Genomic DNA, 15594 nt, shown 5'->3' on the forward strand with positions numbered 1-15594 from the left:
ACAGATCTACAACTACATCAATATAACACCACACACAAGAACATACAACTTGCTAAAAGTCCTCTCAATAGACCTACACTTTATGACTTTTGGCTAATGTTAAAAGCAATTGATCAGGTTTTTGCAGTACCCCACTTCTCATCGTAAACCAAAGTGATACATACAGTCTGGACTAGTTTCGAACTCAAACTTGCGGCTGTTGGTTCCATATCCTGCTGCTGTCCGAGCTCGAATTTGAAATACATAAATAGTATCCGGCTTGAGGCTACTAATAGTGACATTTGTGCCTCTTGCCCTCAAAATGGTATAACTCGTCTCTTGCTCCTGCTTTGGAGTAAGAAAAAAAATCATGTTAATATCAAATCTTCATACTGCTATCATAGTAGATACCTAGGATTTTGTCATAAAGCATAAAAAGCTTAAAGATGTCATGTTAACTATTTAATTATTTGGGTACAAATGATCAGACTAATTTGTATGGGACGATTTACATCCTGTACAGAAAGCAGGAAAGATTAGCTTTCACTCTTGTGAATTATCTAATATCCTTATGAATATACCTTCTCTTCAAAATCAAAGCTGATATAAAACTTTAAATTAATTCTAAGATTAACCTTATAAATACAATACCTCTTCTGAGTTAAATGGAAGAAAAATATCCCATGAATATCCAATAGTAAATACTTATATTAATCTTAGAATATAAAAAAAAAATAAACTTTTGCCAGGCAGTGGTGGCACACGCCTTTAATCCCAGCACGTGGGAAGCAGAGCCAGGCGGATCTCTGTGAGTTTGAGGCCAGCCTGGGCTACAGAGTGAGTTCCAGGAAAGGCGCAAAGCTACAGAGAGAAACCCTGTCTGGAAAAACCAAATAATAATAATGATAATAATAATAATAATAATAATAATAATAATAAACTTTTAATCATTTAAATCATTTATCTTAGTATACCTATATCTATATCACATTTAATGTAACTAATTGAAATTGATTAGAGATGAATATTTTGAGTATTTTCACATCAAAATCTAGAAGTATTTCCCAAAATAAAAAAAAAAAAGTACTTCCCCCCAAAAAATCACAGCTTCCTCTAGAGCAGCGATCCTCAACCTGCAAGTTGCAACCCCTTTGGAGTTGCAGATCAGATATGCTACATATCATATGTTAACATTATGATTATAACAGTAGCTTAATGACAGTTACGAAAGTAGCAATGAAGTAATTTTATGGATAAGGGTGACCAGAACATGAGAAACTGTATTCAGTAGTTGCAGCATTAGGAAGGTTGAGAACCACTGCTCTACCTGGTTTATATGGCACATTAAAATTCCTTTCATCAAGTACTGTTTAAAACATGAATAGATGTAGAAGTTTATTTTCCTTCTTGAATATGTTCACGTGATAATTGGACAGATACTTCTTTTTCACTTTCCTTTCCTTTGAGTTTGTGTATTTGCAGAGGCCAAAGACTGACATTGATTGTCTTTCTCAATTGCTTGCCACATTATCTTTGAGACAGGGCCTCTCGCTGAACACGAAGCTAACTGAATGAATGGCTAGATGAACTTGCCAACACTCCTTAGGTACCCTGCTGTATCCACCTTTCCTGTTCTTCAGGGATTTCGGGTACATGTTTACACTTGGATTTTTGCGTCTTATTGGGGATCTGAGCTCTGCTCCTTATGTTTATACATCAAACTGTTTGCCAAATGAACCATCTCTCTAGCTCATAATTACAGGTGCTCATTAACTAAGGATACTGATCAGATGATATCTGAGCTACTACATTAATGAACAGAGTCGAATATATTTTTACATCATTAACTTACTCATTAAAAAAATCATTGCTCTCATACTCAAAACTAGGCACTATTTATTCCCATTAGCAAAGTAAGCATAAAAGAAGATAGATCTTATGGGAAAAGTTTTACTAAAACATTCAAAATATTTATTTGGGAATAATTTTTAAATTCATGTCTGGATGCTAAAAGTGCATCGTGTGTGTGTGTGTGTAGTCTAAATATTAAATTTATGTATGCACAATTTTTAATGCCTAGAATTTTTATCCTATATTATCTAATTTTTTTTAAAATGATGTTTATCAGTTGTCTGAGGAATCACTATAAAAGTACTGTTATAGCAGGAGTTTTGATGAGAACAGACTTAAATGCCCTGTCTATTGCCATTACTAACTGGCTTACATTTGAAAGTGACATCCTTAATATTACTATTTGCTGTAGAGAAAAAGAGAAATTGACAAGACGTTTTTGAAACTTCTTCTACCAAAAAAAATTAGAGAGGTCACATGACCATGTTATAAACAGGTCTCTACCACTCATAAGCAACATCACTGGGATATTTGAAAGAGTGTGTCATGAGACAACACGGTTTTCCTCTACCCAATCTCACCCTGTAACACCTTTTCCCCTACCTTTTCATAGTATTTGACCTCATAGTCCAGGATAATTCCATTGGGGTGTTCAGGTTCTTGCCAAGATAAAGAAATACTATTTCTGGAGGTCCGGTCTTTCTTAATTGTCACGACAGGTGATGGAGCTGTAAAATAGATAAAGGGAGGAGAGAGTGAGGAGTGAGGATTAAGAATACAGAGAGAAGGTATCAAGCACAGGGAGTTTTCCATTGCTCTAATCTTTGGCAAGAAGGCCTCCCCTCCCCCCCCCCCCCCCCATTTCCAAGGCTCTCGTGTATTAATCTGGCCTCCTGTGCTGCTCCAGCAGCTGGATTGCATCCCTGATGCAGGACAGCCTATAGAAAATGAGCTGAAATTTTCTCCTGCTGGTGGACTAGTGGCAAGTGAGCAGATGTTTTCAATCTGCTACTATAATGTAAGCAGTGAAATATACTTGATGCATTAAAACATGGAACTAAACATCAGGACTACCTATTTGTTATAATGTTGCAAAGTTATTAATGCCAGATTCTTCAGCTCATTCTCATTGATAACATTTTCATGTGCAACTCTGGAAGTGGACTGGAATCCATTATGTACAAGGAGTCCCATGATATCCACAGGTAATGGTAGTATTTAGTGTATTATACATTAAATATGAAACATAACATATTACAGTAAATCTTGACTTCTAACATAAATTACATGAATAAAAATACATATTCAAGGAATAATATTCTACTTTTAAATTTTCATCTCTTAAGAAAAAATTAATAAAAAATATAAAAAGATTGCTATATGTGTTAAATATGCTGAAACATTTTTAAATACCTTATTTAATGGTGATTCTACATACGTTATGCAAATCATGAAATAGTAATAGAAACCCATCTATGTAGGACAGTTATAATACAGGCATCTTCATTTCTAACAAGATGAAATGTATTTGAAGAAATTTTCCATTTAGAATCCTTTCTTTAAGAAGAAAAATACATTCTGTCCATCCTGGTACTTACAAGTCTTGTTTCCCAAGATAACTGAAATGCCTTGCTGGGAGCAATGGCCCTCTGCCCTAATTGAATATACTACTCTGCATTAAAAACACCAAGCAAAAACTCAGGAAGTTTTAGATACATTAGCCACTGAAATCCATTCATTATGAACGAAGCAATTTTTAATTATTTTTAGCAATGTTTAGTTTTTTTATGTTATCATCCTTATACAAAATTTATTTATTTATTCAGGTTTATTTATTCAGGTTTACAAAAATAGTACTTATTTATTCAGGTTTACAAAAATAGTACTATTTTATCCTTTTCTTTTATAATTTATTAGTGCACTTAACTCTAAAAAAGAAACTTGCCCTCACCCATTCATTGATTACTTCTGTGTATAATTTGATAAAATTAAATAAATGCTTGACCGATTTTATTTGCTTCTGACTTTTAAAAACAATGTTTTCTGACATCATCCAAGAGCAACCAATACAGGGCTCTTCTGTCATTATAACTTGGTTGGTTATATTAGATGCTTCAAAATATTGAAATTATACTGACAAAGGATAAAACGAAACTATAAATTCTTAGCAATTCTTACAAAATCAAGCACTATTTGAAATAGGTCTGTCTTCCCACCAGAGAGAACATCACTAGGTTACATACTAGTTCTTAATTGGGTGTTTCTGCAGTCACCACATGACAACTTTATATCCAAGTTTTCATTCAAACTGTCTCTATTGACAGGTGACTCTCATGTTTATTATTTTCCTAAAAGTAAAGCTTCCTTCACTACTCATCACTGAACTACTCCAGCTCGCATCCATCACAATATATTTCCACCCTCCTCTTCCTTTTGTTTGTTAGATCCCAATATTACCTTAGGCTCTAATGAAAGCACTACTATCCCAAGTGGCCTGGGAATGAAAATATAATATTTTATGCTAAGGAAAAATGTAATTTTTTAAATGAAAGCATCAGTTGATTTTATTTTAATTTTTCTCATTAAGAAATAGTTATCTTTTTATGTCAATTAAGTCATTTACCTCTCAGGCCTACTCTTCATCTATTCAATATTCTGTTTTAATAGGCAAAATGCCCTCTACCCACTTTTGCTGCCCTGAAGTTAATTTCCAGCAAAATATGTTATTTTCATTGTAATTGACATAAACATATTCATATTAGTAGCAGCTATGTCGAAAATTTGAGAATTATTTTCTCTCTACTTACCCTAATGCAAAAATGAATTTGTAATCCAACCACTAATAAAACTACAGCCCTCAATGTCCTTGGAACCACATTGAATTCTTTTTTTTTGGTTTTTCGAGACAGGGTTTCTCTGTGTAGCTATGCGCCTTTCCTGGAGCTCACTTGGTAGCCCAGGCTGGCCTCGAACTCACAGAGATCCACCTGCCTCCGCCTCCCGAGTGCTGGGATTAAAGGCGTGCGCCACCAACGCCCGGCGGAACCACATTGAATTCTTATACAAACAATGGAGAAGTTTCTATAGTTTTTCTGCTGGAGCAAATCTTTTAACACAGTAATGTTTAATACCTGCTTCCTGAATGTTTCAAAGAAGTTAATGTTGAAAGCCTTTCCATTTAAGCACAAGAAGCCTTACATTGAATTCTGTATCATCATGAAACTACATTATATTTCATTATGATTAAAATACATGTCAGGGTAGTTTTGAAAAATAACCAGGTCTAATATTGCTCCTTGTAAATAGCTGAGAGAGAAAATAATTCAGGTCCAGGAAAAGTTAGGAGGAGGATTGTATTAACCTTTTGTAATGAAAGCATTCAGAGGCAGTTTTGGGGTCTGCCCAAATTTTACTGCTTCTGAAGTGAGCAAGACTTTGTAACTGTTGGATTTCTTCAAAGGCTTTTGAGCAAGCTGCAGGGCCCCTTTGGACTGTAATAAATAGCCTTTTGTAATCCCACACTTACTTAAGTAGAGGCAATTGCTTGAAGCTTGTGCCATCTCCGTGTTAAATGAACCTTTTCTGATTGCTGCTTTTAGGCCCCTGTTAAGTCATTTGCTCTGCTTTCTCAGTCCACGCCCCTTCTCCTGGCTGTGCTGCAGCACGTCCACCCCGGTTCACCAGCTGAAAGCTCATTACTCTTAGGCAATGCTCATCAATATTTTAGTATTAATAAATAATTAACAGAAATTGTTTTTCTCTCTCCTTGTAAATAATGGTCAGACATAACCAAATAATGCAGGAAGACAAATTCTATGAACACTGTATTTTATCAATTTTTTTTAAAGTTTCTGAGAGCACTTTTTAGTTCACATATTAAATCATAATTCTTTCATATTTCATATGCTCTAAAACAATTTATAATACTAATGAAAAAGCCATTTGAATTATATTTCTTTAGTTTTCAGGTAAGAATGGTGACTTGTCTTAATTGCTAAATTCCATATTCAGCAGTCCATTAATTCATCTGTGTAAATAATACAGTACTGCGTCTATATTATAGAATCAGTTTGACTAATTTTCTTCAGATGCCTCTGTTTTCTCAAAACTGCCACTTGAAGCAATGAAAGCAATGGTTGCATTTGAGGGGAAAAAAAAACAAAGCTCAACTAAAACAGAAGAAACAGAAATTAAGAATAAAGTCACTCTGTGGTAGAGTGCTGCCTTGTATGTGGAAAGTCCAAGATTCTACCTATAGTATGTGTTTTCTTTGTGAGAATGCTGAGTAGGCAAACTAGTAGTTACTGGGGAACACATTCATAAATTCACATAGGATTTTAACTGTGTGTCTTTAACATGCTCTAAGCAAAAGATAATTAAGGTTATTCTCCCATTTAAGAGGATACGATAACTTTAAGAAGTTTTTATACACACAAATATCATTAACTAGATAATGTATTGAGAAAACAAGGTAGAGAGAAAATTTTGAAATAAGTGAAGATAATAACTTTTCCTTACTATAAAATATGTCTTGATATGTGAAACTGTTTCACTGGCATTTATAAGGAAGATAATATGTCTTTTAGCTTTGCTGTCATAGGGTAAAACTAGTAGGTGAGTCCTTTATAAACCAATACAGGAGGAAGACATTACATCAATAATATACTTAACTAATTTATATTGACTATCTTCATGTTTCTTTAAAGAATTAAAACACAAGCAAAATGTAGTAAAGTTGGTACAGGGGGTCAGGTTCATACATCACACAACTAACTGTCTTCCATGAAGCTCTCCTGGATTTATATGTGAGTGAGTAGTAATAAATTCTTAACTCCTGCCACAGTGGATTTGTGCATGGTTCTTATGGTTCATTAGCCATGAAAGTAATAGTTGTTGTGGCCTTAACAGGTGACTGGACAGATAGATGTTTTCTCCCTTTATTTTCTGCCAGTGTGTGTTTTTCATTCTGTGTTGTGAGGAGACATAACGTTATGGAAATTTGGGGCTGAATGATTCTCTTGATGGTTTTCCAAAGCAAGGAAATGCTTTTGAGTCAGCAACATGCAATGTTGAATTCAGGCATGTGACAGAGAGGCAGATATAACCCATAATAGTTTAGAGTTGAGACCCAGCCTAAAGGTGGAAAAAAACTTTCTAAAAGATTTTTTTTCAATTATCTATAGAAGAAAGACAACAGTTTTATGGCTAATGTAACCTATGTCACTGGCTCCCTGTACTGAAGAAAAAAAAAACAGAAAAATTAGTTATATCAGTGTTGTTTCAAAAGGTTTTGCCTGGGAAAATTTTTCCTGTGTGAAATTATTGTGTAAGACATGGGGCATGCTTTGCTTGTGACCTGTATGAGACAAGATGAACCCTGACAGATAGGGGATGGGTCCATTATTTGAACTATGATGCTTTTCAAGCTGAAGGTCCTCTTCTTCTGTAACTAAAATACAGCCCTTCCTTCGAATCAGGAAACAAAAACTTTAAAATGCAACTCCCAAAGGATCTGGTTTGGCGTGTTTGTTTTTATTGGGACCTTCCTCTTTCTGGGTTTGGGAATTTCTAATGAACGTCTGAGGTATCTCTGTGATCAGGAGTTTGTGTAAGTTAAAGTAATAACAAAAAGGGCTCAGTATTTCTTGTCTAAGTGAGCCAAGACCTTTAAAAATGATCTCTATGGGAAAAGGCTGTGCAGTAAATGGTGGATAGATTTTTCTTTTGAGTCAGACATGCCTTCCAAATCTTTATTTCTTTAGTTTTCTTTAACATTCATTTCAATGCCCACTGAAGAGTATTTCCTTTGCAGTATTTTTCAGACATGAACATTTCTATTAAATCCAGAAAACACTCCTGGGTTTGATTTAGCATAATCTTTCATAGCTGAATGTTCTCTATCCATCCCACCCCAATTCAACTTCCCATAACTTGCCATTCTCTGGAGTTCCCCTTTTGGTCACACACATCGCTATTTTTGGTGTACCCCATTTATAGTATTAGAGTATACTTCTTTGTATCTTTTCCAGGCCTACCATCATCTCCATCTTCTGAAGGCTGACATATTTTCTTTCAGTTCAATTCTAGTTTTTCAGCTTTGGGTCAGGGCCTATCATATGCCCCATATTGGATTTAATGCTTTTAATCTCACAATGTCCAGAACTTCCACTTTTTGTACATTTGAATGAGCTGTCAGTGCATGAAGCAAGTGAAATATCCACTTCCTGATTCTTCAATATCTCAGAATTTCAACTGTTAAATAATGCCTAATTGCTATGGGCTAATAAGTTCCAAGATTAAAAACCCAGACATCTATATTTTTAAACAGTTGACTTTGGAAATCTCTTGGGTTCACAACCATTTCACAAATGTAGTACACAGTATGATAGACAATTTATTCCATTACAACCTAAGTCTTCCTTTAAGTCTGCAATATAACTGCATAACTGCTCATTTACTCATTGCTCCCTATTTAAACATAAAGTTTTAATGACAGTTCTGTGTTCCTCTGTCAGCATTTACACCAGCTGTCTTTCCTGACCTCCTCAGTTGACATCTGAAAACATGCACAACACTATTATATAGGTGGCATATATATATATATATATATATATATATATATATATATATATATATATTACTTTACATTCAATTGTATGAAGGGTTTTAATTTATAAAGCAGGGAAGATAATGCATTAGTTATAATGCAAAGTTCCTAAAGTCAAGTCGGCACCATGGTCCTCAAGCAGTCTGCATGGTAAGCATGGAACCAGCTATGTAACTCACAAGCTGGTGGCATGTTAGGATATAAAGATAGTGTGCAAAGAAATGATTCAAATCCCAGGTGGGTCAGAGAGAGATATCATGGCATTTCATCGTACCACTCAGAACCATGAATGATTTAACACTTATGAATTGTTTATTCCTGGAATTTTCCATTAATATTTTAAGCCACAGTTAATGTCAGGCTACTGAGACCAAGAGAAGTGAAATCATGAACAAGGGTAATCTACAGCAATTTATCCCTGGGTATCCTCACACTTTTCGTTCTCCTTCCTCAGCCTTCTGGGGCTTGACTAAAGGTGAATGCCGACACACCTGACTGCTATATTCTTTTATCTTATCATGAAAGCTTCTTACTAGATGCTAATTATTTAATCTTCCAGGTAGTCATATTATTCAATCTTCTAGCCAGTCTTGCTCAATTCTAGTCAAACTGCTTAGTTAGCTTTTGACAGAATACAGAATATACTTTGAGTCCGGTTCTTTTCAAGGATAAATTTTCTTCAGCATTCTATGTTAAAAATAACAAAACTCATACCAAATGTATAATTAGAAGAGAAAAAATTGCTATCTGAAATCTACAGTAAAGACAAAAGTTATTTTCTCAACCAAATCATTGTTATTGAGAGAAAACAGTCTAAGATATCATGCATTGAAAATAAATGGTGGTCATTAGAGTGGAATAGGTATTTGGATATCTGAGTCCTACATATCTTGAACACTAGAAGTGTTAACTATTGAATATTAAAGATTTGAGGATAGTTATAAAGTCTGGAGTCTACAATCACAATTTATAATCACATCTCAAATTCTGTATAGAGCAAGGAAAAAGAGAAAAACTAAAGAGATAGGCAGTGGTGTGGTGGTATTGTGTTCCCCAAAATATTGTGTACTCTAATAAATTTATCTGGGGTCAGAGAACAGACAGCCACTAGATACAAAGGCTAGAAAATGGTGGCACTCACACCTTTAATCCTAGTATTCCAGAGACAGAAATCCCTCTGGATCTCTGTGAGTTCAAGGCCACATTGGAAATAACCAAGCATGGTGACACGCCTTTAATCCCAGAAAGCCAGCCTTTAATCCCAGGGAGTGGTGGTAGACAGCAGAAAGATATATAAGGCGTGAGGACCAGAAACTAGAGGCATTTGGCTGGTTAGGCATTTGGCTGGTTAAGCATTTGGCCTGGTTAAGCTTTCAGGCTATGGAGCAACACAGTACAGCTGAGATTCATTCTGGATGAAGACACAGAAGCTTCCAGTCTGAGGAAACAGGACCAGCTGAGGAAGTGGCGAGGTGAGATAGCTGTGGTTTGTTCTGTCTCTCTGATCTACCAGCATGGACCCCAATAACTGGCCTCAGGATTGATTTTATTAATAAGAACTTTTAAGATTCCTGCTACATCTGGCGCCCAACGTTCGTGTTACGAATTCATGAAAAAGCTGTTTGCCTGTGGCCTTGTGAGCCCCAGCTCAGGCCCAAGCTACACTCAGGCGGTTGTGGTGGCACACACCGGTAGGATTTGCTGAAGGATACAGAGGCAGGAAGATCCCGAGTTTGAGGCCGGCCAAGGAGGCTTGGGAGAAGCTTCGGCCCGGACTGAGCCACAAACAGTGGTGGGACCATGGAAGCAGTGGCTACTGCTCCACATTGCCAGCTCCTTCTCATCGTGTTGGTGACTATGGTGATGCTGCTACCTGGGACGAAGGGTTTACTGCTGCTGGTTCAGAGAAGAATTGCCAGGACCATCGTGTTACAAGAAAGCATCGGCAAAGGTCAGTTTGGAAAAGTTTGGCAAGACAAATGGTGGGGAGAAATTGTTGTGAAGATTTTCTGTTCTAGGGAAGAATGTTCATGGTTCCGAGAGAGAGACAGACATTTATCAGACTATGATTGCTCCAAACCACAGAGGAGGCAAAAAAAAAAAAAAAAAAAAAAAAAAAAGTCTGCAGGAAACCATGACCATGCCTAACAGTGACTTTGAAATCTTCAAAAAGATGACAGGATCCTACAATGATGATTCCACATGGACTATGATAAAGCCATTAAGCCTATTAACACCATGGAAAAATCGACTTTGGACTACAAACTGGTCAGAACATTTTCGAGAGGACTAGCTCAGATGATCCAGCCTGACAGACTACTTGAACAAAGACTTGAAACAAGCCCTGAACTTTCCTATTATCCAGGGACTGGACAAACGATACAGGACTTGATGATTAACCCCAAAATTTTCTTTTCAAGATTCCCTAAAGATATCTTCACCCCTAGAAAGCAAAAAGAAAAAGAGAATATAGATATGAGATAGATCATCGAATCTACTCTGAGAAAAAAGGTAAAGAAATAATAGGATAAATAGGTAGATCATTGAATCTACACTGAAGAAAAAGGGGAAGATATAAAAATGACAAAAGGTAGACTACTGAATCTATTATGAAAAGAAAAAAGAGAACATGGATATAAGATAAAAAGGGAGATTATGGAAATTACTTTTAAAAAGGAACTACTTGTTTTAAATAAGATAAGTAATGAAAATTTTTTGGTCTGAGTTTATCAGATGTTACTGGACTGGACATTGTTAATATATATAATGGAGTTTTTATCTGAATCTGTCAAATGTTAATGGACTAGACATCATTAATGTAATTTTTGGCTGTATATATTGTATATACTTATTGGATAGTTTTTTCTTGTATTAGTTATAAGCTTTTTTAAATTTTAGACAAAAAGAGAGGAGATGTGGTGGTATTGTGTTCCCCAAAATATTGTGTACTCTAATAAATTTATCTGGGGTCAGAGAACAGACAGCCACTAGATACAAAGGCTAGAAAATGGTGGCACTCACACCTTTAATCCTAGTATTCCAGAGACAGAAATCCCTCTGGATCTCTGTGAGTTCAAGGCCACATTGGAAATAACCAAGCATGGTGACACGCCTTTAATCCCAGAAAGCCAGCCTTTAATCCCAGGGAGTGGTGGTAGACAGCAGAAAGATATATAAGGCGTGAGGACCAGAAACTAGAGGCATTTGGCTGGTTAGGCATTTGGCTGGTTAAGCATTTGGCCTGGTTAAGCTTTCAGGCTATGGAGCAACACAGTACAGCTGAGATTCATTCTGGATGAAGACACAGAAGCTTCCAGTCTGAGGAAACAGGACCAGCTGAGGAAGTGGCGAGGTGAGATAGCTGTGGTTTGTTCTGTCTCTCTGATCTACCAGCATGGACCCCAATAACTGGCCTCAGGATTGATTTTATTAATAAGAACTTTTAAGATTCCTGCTACACAGTGGTTTTCAACCTGTTGGTCTCAGCTCCCATGGGGATCACATATCAGATCTCCTGCATATCTGGTATTTATAGTATGATTCATACCATTAACAAATTATAGTTATGAAGTAGCAATGAAATGATTGTATGTTTGAGAGTCACCACAGTGAGAGCAACTGTATTAAATAGTCACAGCATTAGGAATGTTGAGAACTTCTGGTCTAGAGGAAGAATTCATTTCAAATTTATCCTTAAATATAAAATTATTCATTATTTTAAACCATCCAGTGTCTGAATGGAATCATAAGCATCTTACCTTGAATCATAGCCTTAGGAAGTCTATGGGATAAATGTAATGTTTCTAAGTACAACTTGTCATATGAATGAATTTACTGTTTGCAAATAGCCACATTTAAAACAAAAAGAGCATTTGAAGTTGATTAATCTCAATAATTAGAAATTGTCTATGTAATAAATGATTAAATGATGCAAACCAGAACAGATAAGCTGTTTAAGGTAGCTCTTCTCTTTTGTAAAGTGTTGGAGTAGAGTTTTAATGTAGACTAAATGTAGAGTCTTAATACATACATACATACACATGCATGCATTATCAGTATATTTTAAGACAAATATGTCTCATATTTTCTTTTCTCCCCTGAGCTGAGAATCGAACCCAGGGCCTTGTGCTTGCTAAGCAAGCGTGCTACCACTGAGCTAAATCCCCAACCCAGTTTTCTTCTCTCTTTAGGTCCACTGAAGGGCCTTAAGACTGCCATTTCAGGTTCAGAAAACTTTATTCTAAGAGATCATGTTTTGTTACTCAAGATTGTGAGAATGATTGTGGTCAATGTCTGAGGAGTGTTCAGCCTGAGCTTTTGCTCTACTTAAGCGATATACTGATGCTGGAGCACTTGACTATCTTTTGTTTTAGACACAAAAGAAATGGAATTCTAGTACATGTATATATCTTTCCATTTTTAAAAATCCATTGCACTTGAAACATAACATGCTCAAATTCCTAGACAAATAGTTATTTAACTCTGAGTTCAACTTTGAAATGCAGTATTTACCATTTCATATCTAAAAATATGTGTTTTATATTCTAAGTATTTATCTGAACCTCAAATTAGCAAAATGCATTCCAAATGTTATAAAAATAATCCACATGCAGAGAATAGAATCTTTCCTTCCATAATGCCAAGAATAGTTTGAGAAACTCCTCACTCCATTAGGTTTCTAAATAGCTTTAAATGTCCAAAACATACTACTTAGCTTTGAGTGTAGCCAAATGTTTAATTCTAAATTAGGCAACATTTTGCTTATAATTTACTGGTGATAATATTTAGAAGAAATTCTTTGTTGGAGTTAGAAGAGTCCAAGTCCACAACCAATGGTGGGCTGCTCTAGACAGTACATCAGCTTGTTTCTTAAATAAAAAATGTGTTTAATCAAGTGCTGTCTACAAATATGAAGTAATAATACAATAATCAAGTAGGTAAACATGAAGTCGTAGGAACAATTAGAAAACATCACACAGAAATTTTGAGTGCAGACAAGCTCATTCTTATTAGAGGTGGTCCCCCAAGCCTGAGAAGGGGAGCGGTTAGATGTTAGTGAAGAGATGAAGTGAGGAGAAGAGAATGACCACAATCATTTGAAACTGAGCCCAAATAAACTGAGAACACAATTCTGATTAGAAGCAGGGCTAATCACATGGAGGTTTTACTACTCTGCTGGTTTCGTTTGAGAGGCCCGCTAAGATGACTATTCTGTTTTGAATCATGATGACTGGGGTGGAGTTACCACATTCTAGTACAGCACAGATGGTTCACTTCTGGATGCAGCTGGGACACTGCATGGGACTTCTCAACAACAACAACAAAAAAAGAGATGTCTCAATTAGCTAAAGAATTGAGAGGTATAATTAAAAGACACTTTTAGTATAAGAAAGACTTTCAGATAATTTCCCACTTTAAAGATTATGATGAGAAAACATTATTGGATGGCAATCTACCTAGTGTTATTTGGTTTCTAGCCTCAAGCATCAGGTCAGAAGAATAGAACAATTTACATCTATTAGGCTATATTATGTTTACAAATTAGGGAAAATATACACTGGCCTTAAACAAATTAAACTTCAATTAACACTGTAGCTGTAGACTAGACAGCAGAACCACAGATCACTCTAAAGTGAAAGAAGTAATCCATCTCTATACAATTTCAAGTATGTGTGTTTGTCATAGGAGTTTTCCATTAATGATCAGCCAAATCCTTTGTGTGTAAATAGTAGTCCTTTCTGTGCTCCCCCTCACATCTATGTGTTTATCAACCTTCCAATATCTCCTTGTGGCCCCATGTCACAAGGCATCCCGTGGCTTTTGGGGAACTTAAACAGAAAACTTATTTTGGGTTACAACTTTTAAATGTTATCTTATTTCCACTTCTACACATACAAACAAATATATACATGTTTATTGGATAATGTGATATTTTGAAACATGAATGTATTATACAATATTTAAAAATAGGCTGGGAGCTTTGATGGTGCAATCAATTATCTCACAGTACTTACAAAGTATGTTAAGCATATCTGAAACCTCAAATATTTATCACTTTTTAAAGGTGAAAACATTCAAAGTCTTTCCTTCCAGCCTTATGAAATATACAGTACATTACCAGTCTTTGCAAGGGAATAATCCCACTCGTGTGAGAACTATGCTCAGAACCTAATCATCTTCCCAAGGCCCCACCTTCTAAAGCCATCACATTGGTTATTAGGTTTCAGCTTAAGAATTTAGAGGGGCTACAAACAATCAGACCATAAGAGACTTTTGCGGTACAATGTCTTTGATGTTTAATTTATAGCCAAGTTTTTAAAAAGCCTGTAAAAGCTAAGGTAATATATGGTTTCAACGACACATACTAGTTAAAGGATAGGTACTTCTACACTTACAAGCTTACTACCTTTGAGGCTCCTGTGTCTCTGAAAGAACAGGCTCCAGGATTTTAGTCGAATTACATTGAGATGAGAGGGTAGCACTAAATCACAACCTAACACATGCATCTTGAGCCACCCAATCCTTGGTTAGCACAATTGAGGCCTCAGATCAGCATTACTTTTTTTCAATCTTTGCTGAATCCTTTTATTTTCAAAGTGAGAACATTTTTTAAAAAGGTAAAATGAATCCATTGTTACTACAGACAAACTGTTTTGGGAGCGTTGTATCGCAACTGACAAATGCCGACGGTAACTGACATGCCAATGTTTGAAGCCCACACATAAACACATACATATATTCATTTACACAGGTTCAGCAGTGGCCCCGCCATAACCTCATTTACACTTAAATACATTTTTGCGTAAGTCAGAAAGAAAGAGATTTGCTGCTGAAAGTATGATAATGTTCCTTATAAATCTTGTATACTTAAGTGAGCTATTGTTTAATTCTTTATTGTTCTATGAGTTATGAATTTTTATTGTACACTGTCTTTTTTCATTTTTAAATATGTTAGAAACCACAAGAGTGTGTATGTCATTTAAGTATTATTTATCATGTATATGGGAGCAAACACAAATTAAAAATAATTGGAGATATTCTTAGCACATGCCTGGTGGATGGCTGGCCCATATGGCTTGTATGTAAGCCAAGCAGTCCTCCTCCAAGCTCATCAGACTCTAACTTGCAGCACAGAGTAAAGGCCTCCTGAGAATGGT

The 15594-nt window shown here is 35.8% G+C and overlaps 1 protein-coding gene across 1 annotated transcript in view; it reads right to left on the reverse strand.

The window, feature by feature from the left end:
* The window catches only part of Epha3 (EPH receptor A3), a 317591-nt gene that overhangs the window by 61112 nt on the left and 240885 nt on the right, over nt 1–15594 (reverse strand). The window contains exons 6-7 of the mRNA XM_006981616.4: nt 2434–2558; nt 165–327 (exon numbers count right to left, since the gene is read on the reverse strand). Of these exons, the coding sequence (XP_006981678.1) occupies nt 165–327; nt 2434–2558 (288 nt within the window). The remainder of the gene's footprint in view (nt 1–164; nt 328–2433; nt 2559–15594) is intronic.

The sequence above is a fragment of the Peromyscus maniculatus genome, chromosome 12 (genome assembly GCF_049852395.1).
Source record: "Peromyscus maniculatus bairdii isolate BWxNUB_F1_BW_parent chromosome 12, HU_Pman_BW_mat_3.1, whole genome shotgun sequence".
NCBI lineage: Eukaryota > Metazoa > Chordata > Mammalia > Rodentia > Cricetidae > Peromyscus > Peromyscus maniculatus.